This window comes from Trematomus bernacchii, unplaced genomic scaffold, assembly GCF_902827165.1.
Source record: "Trematomus bernacchii unplaced genomic scaffold, fTreBer1.1, whole genome shotgun sequence".
NCBI classification, from domain to species: domain Eukaryota; kingdom Metazoa; phylum Chordata; class Actinopteri; order Perciformes; family Nototheniidae; genus Trematomus; species Trematomus bernacchii.
The window spans coordinates 6,621,008-6,637,754 of NW_022987698.1; the positions used below are offsets into that span (position 1 = coordinate 6,621,008).

Genomic DNA, 16,747 nt, shown 5'->3' on the forward strand with positions numbered 1-16,747 from the left:
ATCCAATGCCTTCACAAAGCATAAAACAAAACTCCCTCATTTTACTCAGTGATCATGATTTCTATTCTGAAGGCCATTTATTTGTTCTCATCGCAAGGAACACCAGCACTCTAAAATGACAAATAAATTGCCCATTTGTGCAAACACAAAGCAGAGCTTACAGTAATAAACACAATTTATATCAGAACAAAATCTGGCGTTATAAATCCTCAGAAAAGGAACCTGTCACCTGATTATCAATGTCCACACAAAGGTTGTCTTAACTAAGTAACCAACATTTTAGGATGTGCACTAGCAGCCATAGAGAAAACTGGTAACATTATCTCTGTAATAAAAGTAAGTTAGACCAAACTGTCAAAGAAACCAACATACATTTATACACAGGTAGTATATAGCAGCATTGAATGCCTTTAACTCACATCTAATAACCTCAATCATAACATAATAAGGCAACACTTCACATATTAAGCTGCTGTGTGGATACATGTCCAGCCTCTGGGCTTTGATCATGTGCAGTGCTGTATGAGCTTCTAACAAAGGCTGTTTCTTCCTGCAGAAACAGATGACATCCAATGCCTCATGACCAATCCTGCTACATATTTCAGATGAATAAAGGCCGTTTGGACAGCACACATTTTAGGTTGTAATAGCAGGAAAGCACAGGTGTGACCTAAATACATTAATGATGGCTTTGTTTGTTCGCGTGTCCCTGTAATGAATTACATTGTGACAGTGAACCAGCATGCACAACCCCAGGAACCTGACACTGAAGCAGCTAAAGGGAATTCTGCAATAATTATTTTTATTGTTTACACTTGTGCTTTTTCTGTTGTTACATGTGAGTTTGATTCTGACTGAGGATCTTTGTTGCACTTGGCCCTGGGGGGTTTCAGAGAGGCCCAGCAGCTCTGAGGGTCTGCATGGTTAATCTGAGCCCTGGAGGCGAAGTCTGCTATTGAATAACGCATGATCAGAGGGAAACACGTGAGGTGAAAGGTGAAAATATCCTATTTTTTATCAGGACAATCTTGAGCCCCAAACACAGGTGTGACATGGTTGCAACATGTTGTCATTTCTGGTAAAACAAATACATCATAAATGCAGAGGAAAGTACTTTGAGTAAAAGTAGAAGTACCAGAGTGTAGGAATACTCTTTTGTTTTTACAAGTAAAAGCCCTGCAGTCAAAATGTTACTCAAGTAAAAGTAGAAAAGTATTAGCATCAAAATATACTCAGAGTACCAAATGTAAAAGTACTCATTATGCAGATTGGACCATTTCAGATATATCATGTTTATAATTATGCTTTAATGTGTTTATCAAAGGTGCAGCTATTGAATTACTTTGTACACTGCAGGGTAGCTTGTGAATTTACTCCAGGTGTAACTAAAGTCTTATTTGAGTGTTGATTATATTTCACATTAATCCAAATCTGTAAAGTAACTAAAGGTACTGCGTAAATGTAGCTGAGTAAAAGTACACAATTTACCTCTGATTTGCAGTGGAGTTAACGTACAAAGTAGCATAAAATGGAAATACTCAAGTAAAGTACAAGTATCTCAAAAGGTTACTTAAGTACAGTTTGAGTAAATGTACCTAATTACTTTACACCTCTGCATAAATGTTATTTGTTCCTCCAGTTGATCTGCTATGACAAGCTAAAATGTCCGCTGTAAAATAGGTGTATAAATCTTTTTTGTTTAAGAATAATTGATTTCCCCCCCAGCTTTTACACCAGTGTGATAGAAATAGGTCTTAACCAGTAAGGGTGGGCCCAGATACACTGACTGCCACTAGAGGGGGCAGCTGTATTTCCCCTTCTCTACTGTTCAGAAAACCTATTTTAGAAAATAAAAATGTACATGTCTTACTGTCTATGTTCAGCTGTTTTATTTGTATCTATTTTTTATTTAAATGATTCACACTTGCAGTACATTTCCTTATTTGATTTCCTAATTTCCTTTAATGTGTTTAATGTATGCACAAAACACCATACCATTGAAAGTAAGTGAATATTCCTATGTTTTGGAAAAAAACTTGAGCATAAACGTATCCAAATATGTGAAAGAATGATGTGCTTTGAATTTCCTTGTGTTGTGTGGCACCAATTCAAAAACGTTGTTTGATTCACTAAATTATTTTTCTATAGACCAAAGAGCTGTGATTCTTATGTCTTTTTATGACACCCTCGCCGTTTTCCTATTTTATAAAGCACATTTTAAAAAGCCACTTTACTTGTAGTATGATACAAGAAGTTTGAACAGGTTATTTTGTTAATGAAAATAAGAAAAAATAACACTTCCGTTCACGGCGGTTATGACGTAAAAACGTCATCTTCGTGTCAAGATGAGGTTTGTTTTCTGGCGTTTGATTCCTTTTCCGGTATAACACGATCTCCTCTATCAACGTGAACCGAATTACAATAAAACATCGAATTCAACTCAATGTACACCTTTTTATAAATAAACATTTCACACACGTGTCTTCACCAGGGTCCTTCACATCGATTCACAAGGAAGGCTCTTTTTGAGCAATGAACTGGGAACACTCTTTAACACCGCCTGGCTAAATCAGTTGAGGTGTCTTGAGCACAAAAACGAACGCTCCCAATGTAACGCGGGAAACGCTACTGTGTTGTTTCTCCAGAGAAAAAGAGCCGCCACGCTAATCAACATATGTAGGGATATTATCATCACCAGGTCCAACAAATGACATGATCCGACAGGCTTTGGCTCTGATCTGAGGAAGTTAATGGTAGACAGGACCGCCGACTGTGTTTTGTTTCCGAACCGTTTGAACCCGGAGCAGCCGTTAATTATATGTCGGTCCCCGCGCTGCTACTTAACGTCTTTCTGTGTAGCCACCGAGCAGTTGTTAGCTCCGACACAAAGAGGGAGTCCTGCTAACGAGCAAAACAACAAAGAGAACATCCTCCACTCTTGACCGGTAACATGGATACGTTTCAGAAGGTGGAGAAGATAGGAGAAGGGACGTATGGGGTGGTTTACAAAGCCAAGAACAAAGTCACCGGAGAAACTGTTGCTCTGAAGAAAATCCGCCTCGACACGTAAGTGAACTGTGCTGTTTGTTATCATCTGCAGGAGCTAACGTCACTGTAGCTAACGCTACTTTTACTTAAACTGTGATGGAAATGTTTTACTCAAATTCAAAATGGCTTTTAGGCATGACCGTATAAACAGTCCTGTCATTTATTCAAGGGTGTCATCATCAGGTTGTGATAGTCAGAGTAAAGTTGCAGAGCTTTTTTTTAATGGACAAAGATGTTATTCAAGCTAAACAATAGTAGGACAAAGAGGACTTGCAAGATGTGTAATAACAGTTCATTAGTTCAGGCCCTACTCATATCATTCCCTGCACATAAAAGCAGACTTCAGTAGGTAGGATTATTCATTGACTCCCTCTTTTTGGTTTTCTGACATTTGTGACAGACTTCAGTAAGCACAAGCTGTGCTTATCTTTTTCTTTTGTTAGCTGTCAGTGATAATACACTGATCTATTTAAAGTAATGTGTGCTGTGCCAGTATTCGCACCTGCTGATTTTAACTCTGCTATTCCTAACCAATGACGTCCAAGTTATTTATAGAAAAAATATATAAGCTATAATATAATTAATTTAAATCACTCTAAAATAAACAAACGTACCATGAAAAACAGAGCTGAAATAAATAACTGAAGTTAAAATGGCAACATTATCATAACCTGGGATAAGTGATTGAGCTTCAGTAACAAAACCTGTTAATTTCTTTCTTTCAGGGAAACAGAGGGTGTACCAAGCACTGCCATCCGAGAGATTTCACTTCTCAAAGAACTCAGTCACCCAAATATTGTCAAGTAAGTCCCTTATGTTACAGCTTTAAGCTAAATCTCAAGATTCTCCTGTTACTTGTTTCCGTCAGTTTTAAGCCAACCTGTGGGTTGACACGTTTCAGGTTGCGAGATGTGATCCACACCGAGAACAAGCTCTACCTTGTGTTTGAGTTCCTTCATCAGGATCTAAAGAAGTTCATGGACTCCTTCGCAGTCGCTGGTATCCCACTGCCTCTGGTTAAGGTACATTTCCGCTACCTTTGCAAAGCAGATCTGCCTCAATCTCAACAAGAAATCAAAAGTAATTTGACTAACCTGGGCGTTAATATATATTTTTGTGTGCATTTTTAGAGTTATCTTTTCCAGCTGCTGCAAGGCCTGGCCTTCTGCCACTCTCACAGGGTTCTTCATCGAGACCTGAAGCCCCAGAATCTCCTCATCAACGCCCAGGGGGAGATCAAGCTCGCTGACTTTGGTCTGGCAAGAGCCTTTGGGGTTCCCGTCCGCACTTACACACACGAGGTAACATCCTCGTCCGCCCTGTTCATGCATCAACCTTCCAGTTATATGGTTTAAAATGTATTTTCAAAACTAGAGATGCACGGATTGCAATTTTCTTGGCAGATCTTCTTTCTCTCTATGGACCATGATTTACCACATCAAATTATATTTTTGTCAGAGATGTCGGAGAAGATTTTATGGAATTTGTATTCCATAGGCTAATGTATATGTAGGCCGTTTTTAGGACGACAACTATTTGTACACTATGTATTTATTTTTCTTCTTATTTATATAAAACTATTTATGGATCAGTATATATTTATAAGGTGTGTTTATTATTCAATTATATTTGTGTAATCTGCATTTTATACAACTTATTGTCTGGTAACCAGTCACAGTTGATCGATCAGTCCATTTCTATTATTGCCATACCCAGCAGAAAAGTGCTCTTGATCATGTATTTAGGTTAAGAAGAAATCCTGTTTTCCTAAATACAAACTTGCTTCCTTGATATTTTTCAGGTGGTAACACTTTGGTACAGAGCTCCAGAAATCCTCCTGGGCTGTAAATACTACTCCACAGCTGTCGACATCTGGAGTCTGGGCTGCATCTTTGCTGAAATGGTAATATGAATGCATGAAGCCTGCACACGACCCATAATGGATTATATGCAGTGTGCGAAAAAGCACACGTCCCACCGTCCGGGACGTGTTATTTACAATATCGGACAAGTAGATCTTTAAATTGACTTGTCCGATGGACAAGTGACGTTTTTCGCCCTTATTTATTGACAAATTATTGATAAATTCAGCTTACAAAAGGCAGAACTAATTCGTAAATTATCTGTGTCCGCCATTGTTGTGGTTTTGCTTGTCGATTCCTAAGGAAATGCATCTCGCCGCTTTCTGTACTGTTAGACGGGGCCGGGGCGGGACGTGTAGCACATTGGCAGGCTTGGGAAGCAAAACTCGGTTCCGAGTAAGAACAAATAAGTTAATAACAATTGTCCGGTACCGGGATTAATAAGAGTTGTGAGGACAGGAGGCGGAGGCCGAGCCCCGCGGACCGCAGCTCTCTCTCCCCCTATGCTCCGTATCGTGTTGCCGTATCAGCTGATTCGCTGCCCGTTTAACAGCCTCATATTTGTTCAAGGTTCTTTATTGTCAAACTAACATAGCTACAGAGTAATTATGTCGTTGAAAATCTTATGTCACTGGCTTCTCCAACAATGCAACATAATAATACAGATAGTAAAAGTAATACAAAAAGAAAAAATAGTTCTAAAATAAAGTGAGTATGTGGAATAGTGCAGTACGAGTCTATATACAAGTTATTGGAATGATATATATTAGATAGTAGATATATATGTCAAACTTCCTTATGTTCTTTCTCTAACACGTAATGAAGGTTATTAAGCGTTTTAGCTCCTATATTGTTAATATTGACCGCCATTTCCTTTATGAATTAAATCAGCCTCCCTGTCTGTGTCCTCGCGCTGTCCTCACATCCCCGGACCCCCAGACTCGGAGGAGCACAGGGATGTCAGTATTGTTTATGAAGCAGGGTATAGAAAGTACATTATTGAAATGAAAATACTATTTATTTACTTTTACAAACAGTGAGCAGCTGGGCAGCTGCAGCATGTTTATTGCAGGACATGTGTTGGACACACAGACTGTGTGGTTGGACTCTGTCTCACAGGCAGGTTGCAGTGTAACATCAGAGGAGACTGGGCCAATTGTACATTCTCAAACTGCACCACTTAGAACTAACTAAACAATTATTTTTATATAATTGTATTCAATAACCGTAACAAAATTAAACAGTATGAAGTGATTTTTAAATAGGAATACAGATTTGACTTAATGTTTTCATAAATATATTTTTCTCCCAGTTTGTCATGGGACTTATTTTTACCCTCTCAACGAACCAGAATCGAGAATCGAAAAGCATAACCGGAATCGTTCAAATCCAAACGATACCCATCCCTATGTGTGATGCAGTAAAATCTTACCGTAAAAACCGTGGGAAAATGTAAAATACGATGCAGATCGATTTTTCTGGACAAGTGAAAAATGTATTCGGACAAGTAAATTGCCAAACTCACTTGTCCATGGACAAGTACTCTCTAAAAACTTTTTCTTACACTGATATGTAACATCCAACTAACAGGCTCGCCTCACTTTCCTCTGCTGTGCAGCTCACCAAGAGGGCCTTGTTCCCCGGAGACTCAGAGATCGATCAGTTATTCAGAATCTTCCGCACCCTGGGCACGCCTGATGAGACCGTCTGGCCTGGAGTCACATCCATGCCCGACTACAAACCCTCCTTCCCCAAGTGGGCCCGGCAGGATTTAGCCAAAGTGGTGCCGATTCTTGATGAAGATGGAAGAGAACTGCTCGGAGTGAGACCATTTCTCTTTCATTCATATATTCATTTAGCCCGGATTACATCTGTAAAGGAAGTTGGTTTTGTGTATTTGTTTGTGAAGTCTGCAAGATCATAACATGACGATATGCTAAAACATTGCATACATCTAAATGTAGCGAAGTCAGTTACTCAAAATAGTTCGTCCCTCTTACACTCAAGCATACTAGTATATGACACCCTTATAGTGAATCTGCTAAAATCGGCTGATTAATTGATTCAATGTGATTTGTTTAAAATATCTTGTTTTGTTAAATCAAAAACCCACATATTTTTAGTATAAAACAAAACTGTGAAAAGCAAGGTATCTCCATCTTTATGAGCCTAAAAACTGCATTTTCTGAAATCTTTGCCTGAAAAATGTGTACAAAAAAATGAATAGATTATCAAAATAGTTGGTGGTTATTTTACTGATGAGTCATTGTTGCAGCTCTAGACTAAAATGAAAAATCCCGTTATAGAGGTTAATAAAACCATCAATTAACAAATCATTAGTCGTCGCCTGCTTCATAGGCACAGTGTTTGACTGTATTTCTCTTTTTGTTCTTGCAGGAAATGCTGAATTACGATCCAAACAAAAGGATATCTGCCAAAAACGCCCTCGTACATCGATACTTCCGCGACGTCACCATGCCAATTCCTCATCTGAGACTCTGAGCAGGATAGGAGTTTGTTTTAATGCCAACAATGTCTGAGCAATAAGGACCTCCTCGCCTCATCTCCACGACTGGAATGGACATAAAGCGGACACTACGGGACACGTTGGATCCTGTAATGGATGTTTGGTCACACTTAAAACCAGCTTTCTAAGACGGTTGACCTCCCGAGATTTTCGCTGTGTTTTCAGCCATGATGTTATAATAGTTACAAACATTTAACTGTAATTTTCAATATAATTATTCTGCATATTTTTGTGCAACTGCCATTTTTTATGTTAATGTTATTTGTGATTGGGATAGTCCTCTGAGTGACTGCAGGTAGACTGATTCTCGTAAACTGCCATTACATTTCCCATTTTTAGGATGTCAAAAGTGATATAGTCTAGTAGTTAGAGTTAAATATTATTGATAACGTTTGTGGGATAGTGCAAAAAACAAACGTCATGCTCTTTGAGATTGAGCAGCAGCTGAATGAAAGATGTGAGTGACGGTTGCATCTTCTTTTGATCTAAAACCGTTGGTGCTGAAACAACACAATCTTAAAAGGTTGATTTTCTTGCAGTTCAATTCTTTAAAGTTCGGTCTGAAGTATCTTGAAGTGATTTTATAACCGCACCTTTGGTTGTTTAACACACACAAATGTTTGTTGGGCGTTTGCTGGCAGGATTACAAACTGAAGTTCTCAGCGTAGTACATACAGTTGTCCCTGTTTAAACACAATTTAATGTGCCGTCAAATCTTTCATACTCTAGATTTTATTCAAACGTAATGAATCGTTTTTTATGGATATTGTTTATAGTTTGAAAAATAAACTTGTTTAAACAGCTGATACCCTTTGTCCGTGTCGAGGGTAATTTTAGTCTGAAAGTCGACAGAGTACGTCACAGTTTGAGTTTAAGTGAACAATGTTTTCTTGAGTTCTAGAGCCAAGTGAAACCATTATGGCTAAATGGTTTGAGGGACTCAAATACCATGGTTGTTCTGCAGGTCAAATATGTAATAAGAAATGGCTTTGTTAACCTGTATAGTCATTTAGATATGGTTTATACACGATTTGTTCAAAACGTGAAATGGCAATGCCAATCAACTAACTGAATTATGCGACATCATTCACAAACGTTTAAGGTTAGTAGAACTAGGAAAGGACAACATGGGAAATGTTTTGTCTTCAGATTAGAACTCATCCACAAACATTGGTGTGTGGGAGAGAAACTCCCTTTGGGATTTTAGCCTTTACAGACCATTTACATAACACAAAAGCCTATATAACTCACTACAGGAAAGGGAAGCCCCAAAAGTCAAAATAGGGCCCCATTAAACATAACATTTGGGTTTCATATTTATCATACTCTGCAAACTTGTTATGTACAGTATTTAGATTCGATTATATTCAACTTTATTGTCATTGCACCGAGTATAAGTACTAAGACAACGAAACGCACTAAGCATCTCACCAGAAGTACAAAACAGTCAAGTGCAGAGTGATGTCAATGAAATACGACTAATCAACAAACTGACAAATATTTTATTTGTAGTGTTTATAAGCCACAATAGTCAATGCAGGTCACCTTCAAACCTTTTTTTCAAATTAAGAAAAGATGTTCAGTAGAGAAAGTTACCTTGGAAAATCTGATTAATTAGTTGCTGTAGGCCACAGTGTGTTTTCTCATGTGACCACTGAGGGGCCCCAAAGTCTAAAAGGTTTACATCTCACTCACAGTCGCTTTTTCTGCTTCGATTTGCACACAGAATATGACAGACTCACTATGTTAATTGGTGTAGTTGCAATTTATTTTCACAATGACCAATAGTAAAGAGGAAATAGGAATAGATGATAATGGGGAAATATCATATTGTAAGCAAACCTTTTAAAATAGATATGTTATAAATTAATAAACAATTGCATTACATGAGAGGCACAATTCAAATAGTGGTGCTCTTTATCAATTTTGTTGTTTTATTTAGTAAAAAAGCATGTGCTCCACTAATTCAAAAACAGAAATATAACAGCACTAGCCAGCTAGCTGTTTCTTTCACGTATCATAATGTGTTTTATTCATTGTATCTCTGAGGATGTCTGCCATGGCAACAACATTGTTGCACTATACGTGACAACACCATAGATATTGACTTTGATAGTTATTTACTTTTTTAAACAAGCTTGACCCTAAAAATGTAAAGGCTGATGAACTAAAAAGCTGCAAAATGAAATTTGATGAATAACTAAATGTTACATTTTACCACTACATTCTGAGCTAAGCATTGCCTGTTATACACATTTTAGTAAGTGCAGTAAGTTAACGGTCCAGTCGACAAAGATAAGATTCAGGAAACAGATATGCAGTGCAGTCTGATAGGAAGTCAGATAAACAGATCACATGATAGCTTTCAGATGTGGAAATATGACAACAATTCTCATCAGATTTTATAAAAGTAAGTTTGGTTTTGGAGAGTCAGACTCTAAGCCCAAAGTGATGCATGTTTAGCCGGATTATTTCAAATCATGAATACTTCAATTATGAACATTTTGTCTATGATGAAGTGTTGCAACTTTGTCGTTGTCAGTGTGCATTATTAAAGAAAACAAAAGTTTAATACAATTTTTGAGACTATTTAATAATAATAATAATAATAATTAATAACATTTACTTATTACTTTTGAAGAGTCTGGAATTAAACTGTTATAAAACTGTATGTCACATTGACAAAACTGAAAGCAATATATTACCAGATTGCCTTGTATTTGGTAATTAATTGGTCCAGTTGCACTTCATCATTTTATCCTATTAGACATTTGTCATGATTAGCATATAACTTGAGTTTGTGAGGTCGCAGTGACTCTTGGCAACCCAAATGGAAATCGGTTCATCATTGAGAAAGTTGACGTATGTGCCAATTTGGAAGAAATCCCCTCATGGCGTTTTTGAGATTCGCATTTACCAGAATAGGAACCCAAAAGGAATGAAATCCAATACATCATGGTCATTGGATGACACAGCTAAGTTAATTTCAAGACTGATTATTACCGCTTTGAAAGCAGTCACACCTTCTAAAGTTGTGCCACATTATGCATAAGCATTGTCAGCAGTAATATGAAGTACACATGATTTGTAGTTAAGGACCTATACATTGTTTTGGTGTGTTTGTGGAAGATTTGGGAGGATGGTTTAAAATATTATTTAGCTCAGATTTCTAGTTTCTTTTTCATGACAAGCTTGTAGAGGATCTGGTAGCCGTCGTCCCAGGCGTAGAGCAGCTGCTCCTGTGGGTTGTATTTCAGACTGGAGTGAGCTCCGTAACGCTTTGGAAAGTAAACCAGTGATGCTTCTTCGTTGGTCACCATGTCATTGACGTCGAACACACACTGGATTTGTGAGCGCCCGGGCTGCTTGGTGTTGTAGACCACATACAGAGTGCCACAGATGATGAAAGCCGCCTCTGCATTCTCCCTCGGACAGTTTGAGTCCCACATTTGCTCAATGTCCAGCGTGTTGGCGTCCATTTTGGCCATAGAGATGTACCTCTCATTCTGCCGCGTGGCGTAAATGGCCCACAGGCCTTCCTCGTCCACAGCCAGGTCCATCACTGTCTCTGGGGTCAGGCCGTACACAGGGAGATGGTCCTGCACTGGGAACACAGCGCTGTCCGTCACTGAGCTGTTCTTCATGTCATATTTAACCACCATCATCTCTTCTACCTGGTTTATATAGTACGCGTAATTGTTGAATACAACGTGTCCTGTTCCCTTCCAGGCAGACGGCAGCTTCAGGTTCTTGGCCAGAGACATGCCCTGCGAGCGAGCAAAGTCCTGAACGGAGGCAAACTCATGGATGGTGTCTTCGTCTGTCCCGTTAAAAATGTAGACCTTCCCAGAGCCCCGGCCTGTGTCTTTGGTCCACATGCCCTTTGGCCCACCAACTCGCTTCAAGATCTTCATGGCTTTTATGCTGGAGATCATGTCACTGCAGTCTGAAAAGGAGAGGGCAGCAGGCTTTATTTGACAAGTGACAACTGGCACGCATGCTGACATGGTTTACATTGTATTAGCAGTTAAAGATCTCATGACTGCTTTTAAAGAATAATGTTTAGGTCAATAAACTTACCGGTATGAGCACTAAAGTAGCTAAAGGGCTTAAAAGTTGAAAAAGTCACCAATAGAACATGCTGAACAGGAAGTTGCCAAGAAAAGTCCAGCATTTAAAACCATACCCTGTGATTTCTAGTGTTCAGTTTCTGTGACACAAAAATAGATCCCAAGTCGCAGCATTTAGGCCTGTATTCCTATCCCAGGAACTTTACTTAAAGTTTGACTTCACTCTTGAATTACAAAATGGAGAAAATGTTGTCTTCTTTCATTTGTCTCCTCTTACGCCTAGGCCTAATATTCTTCTGTAATCATAATTACTGTTTTGATTATCTGCAAAGTGACACATTTATATATTCAGAAACTTGAGAATATGCTTGCTTTTCTCCATTTCAGGTTATTGTAAATGTAGCCCTTGTTCCATGTTCATCCCCATTAAAACTCAACGTTTGCTCTGATTAACAGAACACACTTCACATCTCATCTCACCTGATAGTTTTGAGTACTTAGCCTTCTGCTTCTCCTTCACCAGCATCACCTGCTGCTCTATCAGCTTGTCGTCGACGTCCACACACGGCTGAGCCCCGTTCTGTGTCTCCAGGTAGTCCAGCTCCCGCTCCACCCGGTCCACCCTTGTCCCCACGCCGTCCAGAGTCACCCTCAGAAACTCTTTCTCTTTATCCAGGCTCTCCAGCTGGGACACCATCTGTTGCTTCAGCTCCCTCAGCTCCGAGGCGTAGCGGGCGGTCTGCTCATGCCACAAAGAGATCCGGTCCTGTTTTCAAACAAGGTGACAGATCATTTGTTATTATTTTTATTGTACAAGCTGTCTCACTTGTTTTTATCTAACCTGGTTGTCAGTAGTAATGTGAGCCATACACAATCGTCATTTCACAGGAACTGTAAATGCATCAAGGCCATCATTTAATGTTTTTTCCAGTCTAAATAAATAGACTGAAGTTGAAGGGCATAATAAGTAGGAAGCTCATCCTTCAAACAACCAGGTTCCGACCACACGTGGCACGTTTCCTCCCTGCTCAAAGGCCTTTTTAGCAAAACACTGACTCATATACCAGCTCTCTCCTCAGCAGACCCTGACCTCTGACCTGGAAAAGGAAATGAGATTTTCTCCACAGGTCTCAACAGTGAAAACAGAAATTCTGGCATGTGTTGTTGTATAATAACAAATAATCACTGTTTTAAAACATCATCATGATACTTCATTTTGCCAATACACATTTTAGGAACCAAAAAGCGTTTCCATAATGTGACATTAGGAAAAATGCAATGCAAATATGTACTCTTCTAAGTTGTAAACTACATGTTTATCTCCGTCTGTGAACACAGACAAGGAGCTCACAGAGCTGTATTTTCCAGCCTTTTTTGGATTTGCCCACATCTGCGTTTCATTGCCAATGCCCTGTCCCTGGCAGTTTCCCCTCAGAGGGACTCTGGCGCGCAGGGCTCGACAGGAAGGTACAAGGAGGTACAAGGAGGTAAAAGGAGGTAAAAGGAGGTAAAAGGAGGTAAAAGGAGGTAAAGGGAAGTAAAAGGATTCTTACCTCGATAGTCTGCAGCCTCCGCTCCAAGTAGTCAATCAGTGCTTGGTGCTGAGCGCTGGCAAAGCACGCCAAAGTTACCAAGACAACAAGTACTCTCATTTTGTGTCAGCCCGGTGTCCTCAGCTCCTGGAGAAGTTTTGACTGGAGCGGAGAGAGAGAGAGTGGAGGAGCCAGCAGATTCCCAGAGGTGGGCTGGAATGTTTTAGAAGCTGTCTGGGAGGAGCCAGAAACATCTGGGGAAGATGGAGGAACACAGACCCTCAGTGAGACAAGACACTGCTTTCAATTTTCACTTGACCTTTTACCTGATTGACCAACAAATATACAAATTCTGCTCCCAGCGCTCCAGGCTTCCCATCCCTCCCTTTGTTTCTTCTTTTCCCTCATGCATACACAAAAGGAAATACTGCATAACTGCACAAACCTTTTTTTTTTTAAGTGCTTGTGATAGTTTCAGATAAATACATTGTTTCTTTGCTGCAGGGCCAAGTGTTGCCTTCTGTTATTTGTAATGGTTTTGAGCCGGCCATGAAATGTTTAAAGGTATATATGGCTCTGGGGGAAGGCTGTTTTTTCCATAAAACACAGGACATCAACGTTACGTAGGAGGAGGAGGCGTAATGTGAGTGGAGGCAGGAGTCATAGAGGCACTGTGTTATGAGGAAGACTATTGACTGTCTCCATTAAACTCTCTAGCAGCACAATGAAAGATTTTGTATAACACAATATGAACTATACTAATCAATGCATTTATTTTTACATAAAACATTGGTGCAGGTAGATCTTGTGTCTTATCTTGTTTAAGTTTGCTGCAGGCATTGCTTTTGGTCCTTTATTCATGCTCTCATTATGTAAATTGTGGTAAATTGACTTTGCAAATCAAAACAGTATTATTTTTATTCTTAACAAAATATGATGCAATAGTTTTGCATTTTCACATTTTCAGCATCCCTGCAGGATGTCTTTCAGCTCCTGCTCGCTCCTTTCAGCACACAGCCCATTGGCACTATTTCTAAAGCATGGTGGTTTGTACTGTATCACTGATGCAATCAGAGCGGGAACTGTGACTCATACCATCTGCTCTGCCCTGTTCATTTCACCTCTCCAAAAACACACTCCTCTAGATGAAGAAATATATAAAAGCTTTAAGAAGTTAGAACTTCTTAATTCCTGAGACATAATTTTTCATGACAAACGTAGGAAAACATCTCGTAGCTTGAAAATAAAAAAAAATTAAGCAAAATAATTAAACAAAATGCCTCTTGAGGGCATGAAGTGACAAAAACTTTCAACATGTCTCCATTAAACCCCATTGTAAGTTCAGCCTCATCTTTCCCCACCACAGCAGCCGCACACCTTTAGTTAATCTGCCAAAAAGGCCACATTATTAACCCGAAAGTACACAAAAAGTACACTTCAGATGCTCAAGTTCCTTGACATGCTTCACGCTTTGAAATTTTCACCGATATCTGTTACGGTTCTTCAACAAAACGTTCACATGTAAGAGGTTTATCTCTCATTCAGAACAATGAAAATGCTCTCCTCTCACTGATTACTGCACATCACCATGGAAACCTTTGATCTCTGGACACGTCGTTAGCTCAAATATAAACACCTGTGTCATGGAACACGATGATGTCATAACTCCAACTGACATGCTCAGAGCAGCAGATTTCAGATAATGGTTAACACAGCTCTACATCAAATCTGATGTTACGTAGTGTGGTGTTACTATGGCAACGCATCCCTCGCCATAAAACAGAAGCAGACTTCAGATAATGGTTAATGGTCCTGCCCTCAACAGCTCTACATCAATTATGGGGTGCCTTCATATGCGGTTTCCATGGAAACGCATCTCTCGCCATAAAACACGATGTCGCTGTAACTCCAATGGACACGGTCCGATCGTCCCCAAACTTCGCTTGTATATCACCGGTCCATGCCTCAACAGCTTTACGCCAAATCTGAGATCTCACCATAGGCTGTTGCCATGGAAACGCATCCCTCGCCATAAAACACGATGTCGCTGTAGCTCCAATGGACACGGTCCGGTCGTCCCACAATCTTCACCTGTATATCACCTCTCCATGCCTCAACAGCTCTACGTCAAATCTGACATCTCACCATATGCCGTTTCCATGGAAACGCATCCCTCGCCATAAAACACGATGTTGTCGTAACGCCTATGAAAAGGGTCAAAACAGCACCAGACTTCAGATAATGGTTAACAGTCCAGCCCTCAACAGCTCTACGTCAATTATGGGGTGTTATCATATGCCGTTTCCATGGAAACGCATCCCTTGCCATAAAAGACGATGTCGCTATAACTCCTATGAAAATGTTCAAAAAGTGCTCAAACTTCACAGGTTTGGTAACGATGCAGCCATCAACGCATCTAAGCGTATTATGGGATGTCATCAAATGCCGTTGGCATGGGGACAGATCATTCGCCATCAAGTTAGTTCAAAAGTTTGCAGTTCAAATATTCTGCTGCTTTTCCAAGTCTTTTTACTTTCTTTTCTTCTCTCATCACACATTCAAGCCCCCAGTGTTCATGTATCATTTCAATCTAAATTCTTCACTTTCTTCTTACACATTACATTTCAGCATAGCAGTTTAGCGTCAGCTTTTCAGCATAAAGCATTCCCACAAGCAATTTCTTCAGGAATTGCATTCTCTAGTTCTGTTAGATGCTGCTACAACCAGACCAGTCCATTGTATTTGCCATCTTTTACAATATGGTAATTCTTTCTCGTGGTAGTGCATGGCACCTTTATGACTTCTTTACCCCACGCTGTACCGTCATTGAATAAGGTTTGTTTGTACAAGGATTTGATTATTTGATTATACAAATAATACTTTACTTTTTATCATTCATTTAGGTTTCATTACATTAACAGGTGGTTATGAAACAGTGTGTTTGTGTGTATGTGTGTGTGTGTGTGTGTGTGTGTGTGTGTGTGTGTGTGTGTGTGTGTGTGTGTGTGTGTGTGTGTGTGTGTGTGTGTGTTTGAGTGTGTGTGTGGGTGTTATTCATGTGCTGTGTATGAAAATGATTCTGAGGAGTGACTGTGTGTTTAAGGATAACAAAACAAACACGTTGAAATTGTCTTGTGTGCTGACATGCACACTATGAAGTAACTTACATAGTATTAGTTACTTATTGCATTATTTATACATAAGTAAAAATATATTTTCCTCATTCCTTTTCTCTGTCAAAGCCTGCCGCCTAAATAACCCACGATGCAGCTTGACCTCTTCTACACTCACTTCTGTCTAACTCCACAACCCCAGATTGTTTTATTTTTCAAAGATGTACTCTTCAGACCTTCAGACTTTGGGCTGACCATTGTTTAGTCTACAGTAGTAGTCTTGTACTTACTTGAGTATTTCAATGTTTTGCTACTTTGTACTTCTACCCCACTATAATTCAGAGTTAAATGGTGTACTTTTATTCCACTACATTTATGCAGCTTTAGTTACTTTGCAGATTTGGATTAATGATGTGAAATATAATCAACTATTGAATCAGACTTTAGTTACACCTGGAGTACATTCACAAGCTACCCTGCAGTATTCAAAGTCAAAAACTAGCTACACCTTTACCAGCTCTGATAACCCTACATATAATATGTATTATTCTGAAATGGACTAATTTGCAGAATGAGTACTTTTACTTTTGATACT

The 16,747-nt window shown here is 39.4% G+C and overlaps 2 protein-coding genes across 2 annotated transcripts; one reads left to right on the forward strand and one right to left on the reverse strand.

The window, feature by feature from the left end:
• The first annotated feature begins 2,554 nt into the window (after nucleotides 1-2,554).
• Nucleotides 2,555-8,245, forward strand: cdk2 (cyclin-dependent kinase 2). The gene is made up of 7 exons (XM_034139453.1): nucleotides 2,555-3,066; nucleotides 3,774-3,851; nucleotides 3,950-4,070; nucleotides 4,179-4,349; nucleotides 4,850-4,951; nucleotides 6,529-6,732; nucleotides 7,308-8,245. The coding sequence occupies exons 1-7, from the start codon at nucleotides 2,951-2,953 to the stop codon at nucleotides 7,410-7,412; spliced, it is 897 nt and encodes a 298-aa protein (XP_033995344.1). The 5' UTR covers nucleotides 2,555-2,950; the 3' UTR covers nucleotides 7,413-8,245.
• Nucleotides 8,246-8,954: 709 nt separating this feature from the next.
• On the reverse strand, nucleotides 8,955-13,207 carry olfml3b (olfactomedin-like 3b). Its single transcript, XM_034138623.1, has 3 exons — nucleotides 13,061-13,207; nucleotides 11,988-12,273; nucleotides 8,955-11,383 (listed from the first exon to the last, which is right to left on the reverse strand). The coding sequence occupies exons 1-3, from the start codon at nucleotides 13,157-13,159 to the stop codon at nucleotides 10,599-10,601; spliced, it is 1,170 nt and encodes a 389-aa protein (XP_033994514.1). The 5' UTR covers nucleotides 13,160-13,207; the 3' UTR covers nucleotides 8,955-10,598.
• Between the last annotated feature and the right edge of the window lie 3,540 nt (nucleotides 13,208-16,747).

Excerpts from the sequence above, each read along its gene's own strand:
- cdk2 (XM_034139453.1), top strand. The coding sequence starts at position 2,951 with ATGGATACGTTTCAGAAGGTGGAGAAGATAGGAGAAGGGACGTATGGG. Across the intron at positions 3,852-3,949 it reads AGTCACCCAAATATTGTCAA|GTTGCGAGATGTGATCCACA; the intron begins GTAAGTCCCTTA and ends GACACGTTTCAG. Across the intron at positions 4,952-6,528 it reads GCTGCATCTTTGCTGAAATG|CTCACCAAGAGGGCCTTGTT; the intron begins GTAATATGAATG and ends TCTGCTGTGCAG.
- olfml3b (XM_034138623.1), bottom strand. The coding sequence starts at position 13,159 with ATGAGAGTACTTGTTGTCTTGGTAACTTTGGCGTGCTTTGCCAGCGCT. Across the intron at positions 12,274-13,060 it reads GGAGGCTGCAGACTATCGAG|GACCGGATCTCTTTGTGGCA; the intron begins GTAAGAATCCTT and ends GTTTGAAAACAG. Across the intron at positions 11,384-11,987 it reads TAAGTACTCAAAACTATCAG|ACTGCAGTGACATGATCTCC; the intron begins GTGAGATGAGAT and ends TCTCCTTTTCAG.